Genomic DNA, 15,938 nt, shown 5'->3' with positions numbered 1-15,938 from the left:
TGATCAAACGCATATGATCAAAATACCGACAAGCTATCATCATTATCGTAAGGTTACTAGTGGCAGTAGCAATTTGAAAAAAAGAGGTTAATTGGCAACTTGTTAGTTCTAAAGCAAAAACATCAACAACAAACAAAAAAAAAAAACAAAGAAATGATGATGGATGAGATGGCTGGGGCAAGGATGACTCCAGTAGTGAAGAGGTTGCAGCCATTGTGTCTTACGAAAAACCTCATAATAGTAGATAAAGCCACTAGAAGCAAAAATGTTGTGCAACACATGTAAACATGTAAGGACTGTTTGTTAAGCAGTTAATGTTGGTAGATTTTATAGACGTAACATTTTGCACCATTTAAAAATTTTACGTGTATTTTTACATAAATTTTTTATTAACATTTTTGTTAAACAGTCAATATCAATTTATTTAATGGTCATGATATTTTGTACCATTTTGAAAAATTTATATGTATTTTTGTGCTACAAATTGGTGTGAAGTAAATCTATATTTATAAGTACTTTATAAGTAAATTTACACATTGACTAGAGATAAAAAGTACATTTTGTTTTTACTTTTTTTTTTTTAGTTTGTTGTTATTGTTTTTTTTTCCTTTCACTCCTACTTCAGCCTCTATTTTTTATTTTTTTACTAAATATTTTTTCTCTTTTTAAATTCTAATAAAATAAATTGTTTTCATTTATTGAAATAATAAATGCACTGTCCAAAATTTCTAAATTATGAAATATAATAGGCTTTTATTATTTATTACCTCTAAGCGACAAAATGGTTTTAAATCAGGTTCTGATACCATTTTAAGAAACACAAATGTAATGAAATAGAGAGAAATGAAACCTACTGACCATCAGTATTTATGTGTGAATATAGGTATTCAACTTGCAATTGTAGGGCGATCAAATGCACATGATGAAAGTAATGACAGACTGTCATCACCACCCTAAGGTCACTAGAGATAGCAGCAATTTGAGATTAATGGTTACTTAGCAGCTCATTGTTTTCTAAGAACTCCATTGGTAGGTTTATATCATGCTAGCCTACAATGTTGACAATTTTCTGAATCCTCCAAAAATTTGGCCCGGACCATATATTTCCTAGGATAGACTTGTTTTGAGATGGCATGAAGGCAAGCAACAATAGAAGCTAGGGCAGCACTATGGCATCCAGCATGTTCATTTCTTAAATGTAAGATATTTAGCAGATGTTTACATAAACATAAAAAACAGAGATGTTGAAGTTTTATCTTTGTTCCTCTAGGGTGAAGAGGCATGGGAAAGACTTAGAAAGTGGTGTTGGGAGTGAAGGAAAAACTTTAGAAAGATGTGTGTTAGAAATGGCATATCCTTGAAGTGTCGAAATAGCCTTATTTTAGCCTATAGGGTCCGCAAGCAAGAATTGAAACTGGAAGCCTAGCTCGAGTGAACTTCCTAAGTCGTAAAGTTGATGGTACCTTGAGTAATTGCTTCTCTTGAGAAGGTGGAAGATGGTGGTCTTGTATAATCACTTTCCTAAATATAAAGTTTTTAAGAAATGGTGAATTTGTTTTGTTTTTAATCACATGGCATCTATTAATTCTTTGTAATAAATTTTTAAAATATTATTTTTAATAATAAATTCAATTTTAGTTTTTTTCATAAATCATATATAATTTTTTAATTAAATTGTCTTATTTGTTATTAAGAATTCAGACAAGTCTTTGTTTCCTAAAAAATAAAAGCTTAAAACCAAGTAGTTTCCTAAAACGTTAGAACGAGGTGAAAGGTTAAATTGGTAGCTAGAGAGCGTGATAAGGATACAAATTATGTAGCAACTATGACAATGGGAGGTTTGGTAAGAGAGAGATAGAAGTTTCTATGTTGATTATGATAGGTCTAGCCTCGATTAATAGTTCAGTTTTTTATGGTTTTGCGTTTTAGTTTTCAGTTTGTTTTTCTGTATTGTGTTTGTGTATCTTTTTTTGCTTTTGTTGTTTGTTTTCTTAGTCAATGATTGTATTATGTGGTTACTTTATCTTTTCTGTTTTGATTTGCTTATTAGTGATTGCAATATTCCTTTTTAAATATTAATAAAATGAACTCCCCCCCCCCCCCAAAAAAGATATCTTGAGTTTTGTATTCTTTGCCATCAATAATTCATAGTTTTTCTTTTAAAAAATTCCAGATCAAGTCTAGTTTACCAAACCTTGCAATCTACCGTTCTGTATACAAAAGAACGTAAAATCATGTCTTTAGTTTCTTAAAATCTTGAAATCTCTCCCATTCTATAATTCACGATTTTCAAATTAAAATTTATAAATTTATCGCCACGTTGTATTTTTGTCCTCCAAGATAACTCTAAATCAGACTCTGATATACCATTTTGAAGGAACATAAATTTGCATGCTGCATCTTAATTCAGAATTTTAAAGGTCAAATTTATGAGCTTTTCACTTTGTTATATATTAATTATTACACCCAACTCTAGTTAATGTGAGACTTCCCACATTAAATCAAGCTCACCTGCACTTTGGACATCCTAACCATTCAATCTTCATTTTTTAACAAAAACTATAATTTGTAAACTAAATTTATTTTTTTCAATCAAATTCATTTAACTTTTTTTTTTTTCAAATTAATATGAACATCAGCTTGTGTTCATATCATTCTTACCATTGGTTTCCAATTCTTGTTAAATTCCTAAACATGAAATCCTCCCCCTTTAAACTTCCCTGTACTGCTACTTATTTCGGTTCTCAAACATGTGAAAGTTAGACTCTTTCACTATTCATCATGATCTCACCTCCAGCTTTGGAAAATTCCCAAGCATGTGGTGTAACTTTAAAAAATTTGCCTCCATAACCACCTTATACTTTTTCTCAATTTCTTATTTGATACTTATGTATTTTTTTTGTCTTAATTAAATTTTTTAATTTTGCTGAATTAGTACTGTTAGTTTTTATAACCTTATTCTGTCAGCACTGTCAGCTGCTATACAAGGACTAACAGTGCCAATAGAGCCAAGTTGAAAATTTAATTAGAAAAAAAACATATATACCAAATTAAAAATTAGAAGAAAAAAACTTCAAGATGATTTTCGCAATTTTAACTCCTGAGACTCATACCGAAGCATATTTGAATTCATAAAAAAATCTTGGGACTTCGAATTTTGTACCCACTATGCAAAAGTGCTATCAAAACCATTATACTTAGGATAAAATGACATCCAATATTTGGATAATAATAAAATCCTGAAATTCGAAATTCAACATGACCAATTTGTATAATTAACTTATTATATCCCTTTTGATATTCAGAGGTTTCGCTATGAATATCACTGGCTTTTATAGTTCTCAAATCAATTAATTCTTCAATAATTAAAATATGATATGTAAAATTTATACTACATCCAGTATCTAATAAACAGTGTTATTGTTTTTTTTTTGGCCTGAAACAGTGTTATTGTTTATTTTGATAATGAATTAAGATGTCCGGAGTTTCTCTAAATTCCTAGAGATTTTGTAACCATCTATTTCTAATTAGTTTGGATGGATAATAACTTTCTAATTTTATTTTACGAAACTAAAATCAAAATACTTATCTCGAAAAGAAAAATTTGTTTCCTAAAATGTTAAAACTTGAAATCGGATAGTTTCCTTTTGGCCAAAAAAAAAACATCGAATAGTTTCCTAATTCATACCGGTTTCCTAATCTCTCCCGGTGTATGTGTGTATATATAAGCCTCTCTCAAATCTGCTGCTAAACAATCGTATCGTCGTCATGGTTTCTTGTTCAAGAAAGAGAGTGCAGTGTTTTGAGCCTGACGAGAATAATGCTACTCCCTGGGGTTGTTCCACTGTTCTGAGAATCTACGACGATCCCTGGAAGATAAAGAAGGTTCTCACGGCCACCGACGTCCTCCGCCACCATAACAGGCTGCTGTTAGCCGCCGACTTGGTTCAGAATCTGGTGTGCACCGTCCTAACTGACGATGAAAGCTCCAAGCTTGATTCTGGAGATGGAGCTGAGATCAAGTTCTGGGACGTGCACACCATGTCGCTTCACACTCTGGTCCTCAAAAAATGGGCTTCTACTGGCAGCTTCGTTCTGATTGGGAAGTGGAATGATGATTTCGTGAAGAGGAGGAATCTGAAGAAAGGAGACGAGATTGGGTTTCAGTGGGACAAGTTCAATCGTCGCTTCAACTTCTCTGTTCTTCATCGCGCCATGGCTTGATTGATATATATATTATACCACGTGTAGTTTTCTGAGTCTTTTTGTGTTATATGTCAGTTTTGTAGACAACGAGGAATTCTTTCTGGTATTGTAATTGAGGTTAGGGGAAGACGATGAAACATCTGCAGATGATTTTGTTTCTATATATATACACACATATGTTGTATGCTCTTAAGCAGCTCTCGCTGTTGTTAACTTCACTCCTGTTTAGTTGTTTTTTTTCCTTATCTTTGTTGTGGTGTCACTAACTATTGCTGATGTATTAATGCCTGATATATATGTAATCCTGGAAATATTGATGAGACTTTGGAGTGAATTTATAATGAGATATATGATCACAATGCAGACTTCTTCTAGCTAGTAATGATCAGAATCATAAAGCAATTTAATCTACAAAGAACTTGATCCGTCAAGAGGCTTAACAATTTCTGCTTTTGAATATGATTTCATCAACCACTGGTGACTGTAAAACAGGTTCAATTATAAATTGTTGTTTTGATATACTTGGTCAAGCTTTATAAAAGCGGATAGTACAAGGAAAGATTAATGGAAAAGGTTTTTACAATGAGAATTAATCAAACGAATGGATACAAATTTATTTAGGAAACTTTTGAATGTGATTGGTACATTTTGACACTGTTTGAGTCATGTCATTCATAAGGCGGCATGTTTATATAAACAGAATATTTTTGTATGAGACTAGATTATACCTTTATGAAAGTCTTCAAGAAATGGCGACAAGTTTGGCCAGATCAGAAGCATCCAATAGAAAACTTGTGATGCTGTATATTACCCAAGGCATATACCGATATTTGGTTCATTAGTTGGAAGTTTCCTCAGATTCTTGGTTGGGTTCTGATATGGTTTAAACCTGTGAAGGTGCTCAAATTTCATTTCAATATGGCTCTGCCTTCTTAATAACAAGTGCAACTGTGAAATAAGTGTTTACTGTCCCATTTGCATCCCCTCAAACTGATGGAGCACGCACGGAAGCTGTTCACTATCTAAATAGATCAGAATCAGATGCTGCCACAGGCCCCTGTTTTTCTTTCTTTTGTTTTTTTATGCTTTCTGGGTTTTGGACATTGCCTCTAAAAGTCTTGATCTGGGATCATTCTTGGGCCCAATGAATTATCTTCACCTCGGCTTCGTGCTTCCACTGCATTGGGCTTCATGAAGCAAGCGCTGGAGATGAGCATCGCACTTGCATTAAATTATTATAATTATTGTGGCGTTTGAGTGTTTATTTATGATAATGTGATCAATATTATAATTATTAAATCAAGTGTTTATTTATGTGTTTTAAGGCTGAAGGAATGTGGGGTCTCCCATATTCTAAACCGGTCACCCTTCAAGCTTGGGGTGTGACATTGAATTTATGAGTTTTTCACTTTATTATATATTCCCTCTGTGGCTTTTATAAGCAATATTAGACTTGCAAATGTTAGTTATATTTAGGGATAAGAGGGAGATGATAATTGTTGTTTATGAAAAAGGATGGGGGAGTATTAATTATTAAGCTCAACTCTATTTAATGTGAGACTGCCCACATGAGATCAAGTTCAATTACATTTTGGACATCCTAACCATTAAATCTTCATTTTTTAACAAAAACTATATTTTTTCAATCAGATTCATTTAACTTTTTTTTTTTTGCAAATTAATATGTATATGAGCTTGTGCTAATATCTTTTTTAGTATTGGTTTCATTGGCTGCATGAATTCGGATAACTCTGGTTAATTTCCTAAACATGAAATGCTCCCTCTTTCAACTTCCTTATGCTACTACTTATTTTGGTTCTCAAACATGACAATTATTTAGACTCTTTTACTATTCATCATGATCTCACCATCATAGGCAAATACCCCCTCAACTAAGGAAGATTCACAAGTATGGCATAACTTTCAAAAATTTGCTTTCGCCTTGTGCTTCTTCAAAATTTTTAATTAGATATATATATGTATTTTTCTCTCTGAACTAGATTTTTTAATTTTGCTTTATTAGCAGTGTTAGCTCCCATAACCTTGCTCTCTTAGCGCTGTTAGCTATCATATATGGGGTAATAGTGCTAATAGAGAAAAGTTGAAAATTTAATTTAAAAAAAACACTAAATCAAAAATTAATTAAAAAATATAGATACTTTGGAAATGATTTTGCCAATGTTAACTCCCTGGACTCATACTAAAGCATATATTTGGATTCACAAAAAATCTTGGGACTTTGAATTTTTTACCCATGTTTTTATTTAAAAAAATTTTTAATTTCCTTTTTCTAATTTAATATTACAAAACTAAAATCAAAATAAATATCGCTAATAAAAAAATTGTTTCATAAAATGTTAAAACTTGAAATCGAATAGTTTCCTAATCCATACCGGTTTCCTAATCTCTGCCGGTGTATGTGTGTATCTATAAGCCTCTCTCAAATCTGCTGCCAAACAATCGTATCGTCGTCATGGTTTCTTGTTCAAGAAAGAGAGTGCAGTGTTTTGAGCCTGACCAGAATAGTGCTACTCCATGGGGTTGTTCCACTGATCTGAGAATCTACGACGATCCATGGAAGATAAAGAAGGTTCTCACGGCCACCGACGTCCTCCGCCACCATAACAGGCTGCTGTTAGCCGCCGTCTTGGTTCAGAATCTGGTGTGCACCGTCCTAACTGATGATGAAAGCTTCAAGCTTGATTCTGGAGATGGAGCTGAGATCAAGTTCTGGGACGTGGACACCATGTCACTTCACACTCTGGTCCTCAAAAAATGGGCTTCTACTGGCAGCTTCGTTCTGATTGGGAAGTGGAATGATGATTTCGTGAAGAGGAGGAATCTGAAGAAAGGAGACGAGATTGGGTTTCAGTGGGACAAGTTCAATCGTCGCTTCAACTTCTCTGTTCTTCATCGCGCCATGGCTTGATTGATATATATTATACCACGTGTAGTCTTCTGAGTCCTTTTGTGTTATATATCAGTTTTCTAGACAATGAGGAATTCTTTCTGGTGTTGTAATTTAGGTTAGGGGAAGACGATGAAACATCATCAGATGATGATTTTGTTTCCACACACACACACACTCTCACACTTGTTGCATGCTCTCAAGCAGCTCTCGTTTTTGTTAACTTCACTCCTGTTTAGCTATTTTTTTTTTTTTCCTTTCTCTGTTGTGATGTCACTAACTATTGCTGATGTATTAATGGCTGATATATATGCAATCCTGGGAAATTTTCTGATAGGACTTTGGAGCGAATTTATAATGTGATATATGATCACAATGCAGACTTCTTCTAGCTAGTAATGATCAGAATCATCAAGAAATTTAATCTACAATGAACTTGATCTGTCAAGAGGCTGAACAATTTGTGGCTTTGAATATTATTTCGTCAACCACTGGTGACTGTAAAACAGGTTCAGTTATGGATATTTGTTTCGATATATTTGGTCAAGCTATTTAAAAGCGGATAGTACAAGGAAAAGGTTAATAGAAAAGGTTTTACCATGAGAATTAATCAAACGAATGGGGAAAAATTTATTTAAGGAAGCTTTTGAATGTGACTGGTCCATTTTGATGCTACTGTTTTGAGTCACATGTCATTCATAAGGCGGCTTGTTTTATGAACAGAATATTATGTAAGAGACTGCCTTCAAGAAATGGCGATAAGTTTGGCCAAATCAGAAGCATCCAATAGAAAACCTGATGCTTAAACCTGTGAAGGTGATCAAATTTTTGAATATCAGGTTTTCTCATATTCTGGGTTAGGTTCTGATATGGCTTAAGCCTGTGAAGGTGCTCAAATTTCCCTTCAATAAGGCTCCGGCTTATTAATAACAAGTGCAACTGTGAAAAAATGTGAGAGATTTTACAAAGACGAATCTTTGGAGAGAATTTTACCATCCCATTTGCATCCCCTCAAGAAGCTTTTGACAATCTAAATGGATCAGAATCAGATGCTGCTACAGGCCCTTGTTTTCCTTTCTTTTGTTTTTATGCTTTCTGGGTTTTGGACATTGCCGGGAAAAGTCTGAATCTTGAATGGGCCAGATGAGCTATCTTCACCTGGGCTTTCTGCTTCCATTGAATTGGGCTTCATGAAGCAAGCTCCAGAAATGAGCATGATTCTAAGAAGACTGAGATAATGATTAAGCATATAGAATACATAGCTGATTAGAAACAGAGCATGCTAGAGAGGTATCTAGTTCTGTTCTGCTTTCTATTGCACGCTCTCTTGTGCAAGGATATCTTCCACTGTGGACATAATAGACTCTGCAAATACTCTAAATAAGCACTTCTCTCAGACTCTCTTTCTCACAAAAATAACAGATCTGCAGAAAAGAATCCGCAGAGAAGGAAAATGCTTCAACTATAATTTCTGGAAGATCAACAACTGAGAAACTTAAAGGGAATCTGGCCAGCAGCCACATGATGAGCAGCTTCCCACATGGCATGGATTCCCTGTGATTTCTCCCAAAAAAAAAAGAAGAAAAAGAAAAAAAAAAAGGAGATTCTCTGTGATCCAACCTCAAGGGCTTGGGCTTGGGCTAGTTGAGGCCCAAAAGAGAGGTGCTTTGAAGCACCTCATAAGTAGGGATAATTATATTAATAGAAACCGGAGGTAGTATCATACCAAGTTTCGAACCCAAAACCTCATGAAACGTCCCGCGAGAACTTCCACAAAGCTAAGAGCGAAACCGGTACGTCACGGGACAGCATGTTTTTAGTTAACTAGGAGAAGTATATTATTATGATCTATCAGAACAACATGCGAGACCAAATTGGAAAAATCGCTCTAAATTATAAGCAACGTATCTTTGATTGAAAAAGGAATTAACACGATTTTTGGTTGTTTATTTTGTATGAATTTTCATTTTAATTTTTCAAATTTTAAATCATAAGTTTTAATCATTAAAAAAATTATCTAAAATTTTATTAAATTATATGAATCAAAAGTCAAAAAAATTAAAGATGACTTAAAAAAAATAAAAGCAAAATTTGGAGACTAAAATTTATATTAACTTTTTAAAAAACTAATATATTATATATTCTCTTTCAACTATTTTCTATGTGTATGTTTATTCAATCTGGATTAATTGACAAAAAAAAGTCATTATTTACCTCACAAATATCTTATATTTAGAACCAAACTTTCTTTCTACACATGTAAGATTATATAGATGCGTATTTCTGTCACACATTTTTCTCACTCATTTTCTATCTCTTACTCTCTTTACAAATAAATGCATATTTGAAAAAAATATATTTCTTATGCATTTATTACTTTCAATCAATTTTAATCCTTTGAAAAACAAACATGTTGTTTATTTTCTCTCATCCATCTTCTATATTGTATTTAATCAAGGTTAAATTATAAAAAAGGTCATTACTTACCCCATAAATACCTTTTATGTTTACCGTTTTAATTTTTCATTTTGATAGGATTGTAAATTGTAATATAAAATAAGAACAATACTCAAGGAATCAAGAATTCATTAATTCAAAAAAGTTCAAGAAATCAATCTTACATGTCACAAATAATAATAAGTCAACTTAAAAAAAAATAAAGAAAAAAAGCTAAAATCGAAGCCATTCCAATGAAATTAAGCCATCTACACCTATTTCAAGAACGAAGATATGCGTGCATCCACTTACTACAGGTTAGAGAAAAATTAATTATCCATATGTCAAATTAATGACAGACTAGATCAAGCTGAAAATCGAAGTCAAACTGAACATAAAAGGGCATACAAAATCAATATAATTTGATATGGAATTCATTATTCATTTATTTCAATTCTGATAGCAAGGTCTGACCATCTATATTAAAATCAGATGCCCAATGTTTTTTCTTTTTTTCTTTTTTTCCAAACACAAGAACATACCTTACTTTTTCTATAATTTTAACCTTTTTTTTTTTTTGCCACCGCTATAATTTTAACTTTTAAACGTTAGTAATGTTACATTATAAAATAGTAATACTCCATATGTTATTCATTCTTTCAAATAATAATAATAATTTAACTTCGAAATGAAAATAGAGGTAAAAAAATTTAAAAATAAAAAATTTTAAAAATCTAAATCATTTGAATTTAATTAAAGCCTTCTATTTCGAATATGAATTGAAGAAGAATCAATTACATTAGCTGCACATGCACATCCATTTATTGTTCAGAGCAAAATTAATTACTAATATATCATATTCAATGGAAGGAAGTCTGATGAAATTAATGACACATTATGTTTTAATGTGAAAATTCAAGTCAAACTAAGTATAAATGGGCAAACATAATCAATATGATTTAATATAGAATTCATATTACTCATTTATTCCATTTCTAATACGGGAGAATCCCAAAAAACTGTTTTTAAATTTTAAAATTACAAATCAGTCTTGTTTATTATATTTTAATAACAATTGAAAATATTTTAAAATCAAATAACAACATTTTTTTTTACAGTTATTCTTGATTTGGGATTTTAAAATTTTAAAAGTTTTTGTTAAAAAGATTTTTCCTTCTAATATCAAGGTTGTTGGACCATCAAAAATTAAAATCAGATGGCCAACAGCCCAACATTTTGTTTTATTTTTAGAAGTCTAACTTTCTTTATAATTTTAATAAGTTTACAATATAAAATAAGAATAATAATATTGCGACTATCAATCTTTAATAATAACAGCTTAATTAACTTGGAAAAAAATTAAAATCTAAACTAATTAAGCTGTCTATATATTTATTTCAAAAATGAAGAAGCATATAATCATATAAATTCCACACACACAAGCATTTATTGTATAAACCTAAATTAAATGAAGGAGATAACATCAAATTAATGACAATATGTTTTCATGTGAGGATTGAAGTCAAATCAAGTGAAAAACTGACAAACAAAATGAATACAATTTAATACGGAGGAGTGAGTATTAATTGAATCCAATGAGCACAGTTTCCTCATAATAAATTTGCATCAGTTTTCAGGCTTCTTGTATAAAGCCAACCCATGTTGAAGGTCTAAGCACACCAGAAACACTGGAATCTGAAATAGTCGGGTGAAATTAAAGATCAGTACGTAGTGAAGATGATGCTGACGAAACTGATATCTGTGCTTCTTCTTCTTATGGTTGTTGCTCTTAGCTCATCAAGCTTTGATCATGCAGAAGCCAGAATCATAGATTTGAAATATGAAGAATCTGCAGAATCTGAGGGATCATCATCTTCATCTTCTTCAGTCTTTACAGATGAGGGTTTTGGATCCTTTGCTTCAGGTCCTTATCATGGACCTCCAAGATATGGAACTCACCCACCACTACGACCACTACCACCACCATCATCAGAAACTCAGATTGAGACAACGTCTGAGGAATTTATGTCCGAGGATCAGTCTTCTGGGACACTAGGACATCATCATCATGGTCATCATGGTCCGCAGGAACATTCAGCTCCAGCCCCTTCTCCCAAACGTGAAAATGGAACCCCATCCCTAGCTCCCAAACATGGACATGGAGCCCTATCCCCGGCTCCGAAACATGAACATGGAGCCCCATCCCCAGCTCCCACCTCCACCTCCACACCAACACCGACGCCAACAACCACCCCCACGCTCAGCCCCGTTGCCTGAAATATTTGTAGATTGATGAAGATGAAGTTTGTGATTATTAGTTAGTGTGATATTATTACACTAATGAGATGAATTATCCTATTTAGATTCTATAATAAAATTGATTTTTTCTTAGATATTTTCCTTGCAAGTTTTCTCTTAATAGTTGCACATACATGTAGTCACAACTCGCTTGGTTTGCCCGCAAGATCAGTGAAGATGGCCTGCTTTCATTTGACACCGCAAAGGAAGTGTTCACGTTGATTCCAGAGCCTGCTCCAGATTTTCATGTGGACAAGGAGTTGATGGCGTATGAGAATAAACTTGCTCTGCTTTCAAACACTGAGTTGTGTGTAATGGAGGAGGTTACATCAGGTGGATCTGGGCAGAGATGGAACAATACTAAGTTTACTGGTAGCACTGGTTCATCCAAATTATATCTTATGACTATTTGGAGGAATGAAGCTGTTCTTAAACCCGGTGTTGATCGAATACTGAGTCCTAAACCAGACTTCGTTATATATCTTTTTAATCTCACTACTAATAAAGTCAAGCAGATTTGTATTGCCCCAAAATATGGCGATTGTCTGGGTCGGGGTGCTTTTACCTTGTATCCATTAGTAGCAAAAATTCAAGAACGAGATCCTGAATCTATTTTCATCATTCTACTCCAGTTTAAATTTTTTTCCTTTATTTGACCAGTCTATGCTATTAGGTAGATCAGCCGTTTTTCCCCCTCTGGTCTATGGATTGTTTAGGATTTATTCGTGTACCATATACCAAGGGCTTTTATTTTATGATCATGTCAGAGGAAGTAATTATATCATTGAAGCTATGTGAAGCAACTGCTGGTTCTTTCATTTAAAATTTTTTGTCACAATTGTGTGCATGATCTTTAGATCATTGAATAGAATATTTATTCAATGTTTATTGTGAAGTTCATAATACTCGTGTACGTCATCTATGCAATTCCAATCTTAACTTGACGGCATATCAACACAAATGAAAAGAAAATTCACAGTCTTGTGATTTCTCTCTAATATATAGTATCACTTAGAAAGATCTTAATCCATTCCAAACATGTACCACTAATGAACCAATCAAGTAAAACTACAAGCATCAAAAAAATCTACAAAGAATGCAGGCTTTCTCTGTAATTAAAAAGCACATCAAAGCCATTGGCCTTTTTAGTGGACTTAATGATCTTTACTCCATGATTATTTATGTCTAAGAGTGACAAAATGGACACTTCTGAACCTGTTTCACAGTCAGTTCCACCATTGAAGTTGCAGAGCAGCTCATCTTGCCATATGGCAAGGGGATACATTAGCCAGCACGCTTCAATTGTGATCTTCAGAGATAGCTTCCTACCCTAATCCCCACTTTCCTTGGGAAGCCACAGTTCTATCAGATAATAATCACTCCTCCTACAATGCGTTAGAAGGCTCATTGTATTCTGATAGATATGCAACTTATCTTTAACATCAGGGTCAAGGTTTGGTAAAGGCATAATGGAAAACCCCTCGGTCGCTAAATCAAAACTGATAACTAATTCACTGAAATCCCCTCCCTCATTTTCCATATCAAGCCGATAACCCCGCCAGTACATGATGCCATTGCAAGAAATAGTTCCATAATGAAAGAATACCCCTTCCAATTTCTGGAATCCTATCTCCCTCCAACAAAAGAAAAGAGTTCCACACGACTGACACTCTCCTTGTTTTTCCCCCGGAAACATACTAAAATCTTAAAATCCTTGTGGAACCCAAATCCTATATGTCTATCACCCACAAAATCAGAATTCTTTCGGGGTACCTCCATGACATGTGTAAAAGTGGGATTCTAAATGAAAAATGAAACAGAAGGTCCAAGAATAAGAAGGCAGCCATGGTTGCAACCTATTATACCAACATACGTTATACCTTTAGGTGGCTTCGGAAGGGTGCGTAGTTGCTTCTGGCAGTCAAGAACCCGTAAATCCACCAGAGCCCGCTCATCTAGGCCATCCCATCGAAGGAGGAGGGAAGGGTTATAATGAGGGGATTCGTCGAAGTAGTAATCCTTGAAAGATGGGGTACGGATGATGGTTGGCCAATCTCTGCAAACAAATTGAGCTCGTAGAAGGGACTTGATTGGGGTTCTGATAAAGATGTTTTCAATGATGTCTCGTGGAAGATGCTCCATCTCTCGCTGAAAAGACGATTTACGCATACTGAAGCCCAACACCGAACATCACAAAGCCCAAATGACTAATGGGTTTTTACGTGGATTTTTTGTCATTCTAGATTTTTCTTTTCTATCCATATTGCTTGTTATACATCTCACTGTCTATATGTAGTGACTTACTGTACACCTCGCTATGCAAGAAATAAGATACTTCATACAACATTAGCTCCTTTGTGTTTTACTGTCTTTTGATGGTATCAGAGCCACGTTCCAAAATATGTCTTCCTCACCTAGTCTCAATACTACCACAATCACATCTTCTCCCACGTCTCCCTCTTCCTCCTCCAATCCCATTAATACTATCTCTGTTCCTCCTTCTAATCTTCCCCACTATATCACAGTCAAACTTACTCAGGAAAATTATCTTGTTTGGAAAGCTCAAGTTATGCCTTATCTTTATGGACAACAATTGTTTGGTTATATTGATGGTTCTATTCCTCAACCTTCTAAGCTCACTTCTTCTAGTCTTCCAAATCGAGACTACATCACTTGGTTTCATCAAGATCAACTTGTTCTCTCTGTTCTTCTTGCCTCACTCTTTGAAAAGGTTATTCCTCAGTTCATTGTCACAGAACTTCAAGAGCTATGTGGCTGGCTTTAGAAACCTCTTTCTCTCAGCAAACTCAAGCCAAACTGGTCCATCTGCATCAACAAATTACAAATCTCAAGAAAGGAGAAACTATGTCTGAGTATCATAAACGAGCTACCATTCTAGCTTATTCTCTTGCTGCCGCAGGCAAACCCGTTGCTGATGATGATTTTATTACTTATCTGCTTGCTGGACTAGGTCCTGAATTTGACACTATTGTTACTGTGCTTTTCTATCCAGCGTGCTTTTCTTTCCATAAAAGGTGTTTTGAGCCATCTACTGCAGTATGAAGAGCGTATGGCTCATCAAGACCCCGTTTCTCTCTCTTCTGATATTTCGGCTAATTCAATGGTCCACACCACTTTCATGCTTGCTGTGAGAGGAGGACGTGGTGGTAGAATCTTTTCAGGAAGAGGTTTTGGCAGAGGCTACAACACTTTTAATTATGGTAGAGGCTATAACAACAACTTTGGAAGAGGTCGTGCTTTCCGTGGTGGTCCCTATCGAGGCTGTACTGGGGGACGAAATTACAGAGGAAGTGCTCGTTTCTCCTCCTTTCAACCAGACCAAGATGTGCCTTGCCAACTCTGTAGACGCTTTGGACATTCTGCCCTCACTTGCTTTTAGAGAACTAATCATGCCTTGCAAGCCTCTCCACTACCATCTCTTTCCTCTCACTACTCTGAATATTCAAACATGGAGGACTCACTATGGTATCCAGACACTAGAGCAACTCACCACATGACTCATAATTTTTCAAATCTAAATCTCAACTCTGCTCCTTACTATGGTTCAGACAGTGTTTTGATGAGTGATGGGTCTACGATGCCTATTCAGAATCAAGGAGCTGGCATTTTTCCTACCCCTTCTGGCAAATTTCTTCTTAATGACCTTTTACATATTCCTACTATTTCTAAAAATTTAATGTCTGTTTATCAATTTTGCTTTGATAATGATGTGTTTTTTGAGTTTCATTCTGGTTATTTTTGTGTGAAGGACAAAAAGACCAAGAGACCTCTTCTTCAAGCTCCAAGCCATAATAAGACGTACCCTTTTCTTCCTTCCATCTCTCCTCAAGCTTGTTATGGTGTTCGTACCTCTCTTTCACATTGGTATTCTCGTCTCGGTCACCCAGCTCTCCGCACTATTCAGAAAATTCTCCAGTCAAACTCTCTTCCAGTTTCATCAAAAGATTTTACTCATCAATGTGCAGCTTGTCGTTCTTCCAAGAGTCATCGTCTACCTTCTCCTTTATCATCTCATCGTTCTCCTTTTCCATTCCAACTGATATTTTGTGATGTCTGGGGTCCTTCCCCA

The 15,938-nt window shown here is 34.5% G+C and overlaps 2 protein-coding genes across 2 annotated transcripts; both read left to right on the top strand.

The window, feature by feature from the left end:
* The first annotated feature begins 3,768 nt into the window (after window positions 1-3,768).
* LOC114739924 (B3 domain-containing protein At2g33720-like) lies at window positions 3,769-4,224 on the top strand. The gene has a single exon (XM_028928028.1). The coding sequence runs from the start codon at window positions 3,769-3,771 to the stop codon at window positions 4,222-4,224; it is 456 nt and encodes a 151-aa protein (XP_028783861.1).
* A 2,455-nt stretch (window positions 4,225-6,679) lies between these two features.
* LOC114739923 (B3 domain-containing protein At2g33720-like) lies at window positions 6,680-7,135 on the top strand. Its single transcript, XM_028928027.1, has one exon. It carries the CDS (start codon window positions 6,680-6,682, stop codon window positions 7,133-7,135), a length of 456 nt encoding a protein of 151 aa, XP_028783860.1.
* Window positions 7,136-15,938: the final 8,803 nt, after the last annotated feature.

Source organism: Neltuma alba, unplaced genomic scaffold, assembly GCF_004799145.2.
Source record: "Neltuma alba isolate B1F8T4 unplaced genomic scaffold, ASM479914v2 tig00002985_pilon, whole genome shotgun sequence".
Lineage (NCBI taxonomy): Eukaryota > Viridiplantae > Streptophyta > Magnoliopsida > Fabales > Fabaceae > Neltuma > Neltuma alba.
This window is presented reverse-complemented; position numbering and strand designations above follow the sequence as displayed.

Excerpts from the sequence above, each read along its gene's own strand:
- LOC114739924 (XM_028928028.1), top strand. The coding sequence starts at position 3,769 with ATGGTTTCTTGTTCAAGAAAGAGAGTGCAGTGTTTTGAGCCTGACGAG.
- LOC114739923 (XM_028928027.1), top strand. The coding sequence starts at position 6,680 with ATGGTTTCTTGTTCAAGAAAGAGAGTGCAGTGTTTTGAGCCTGACCAG.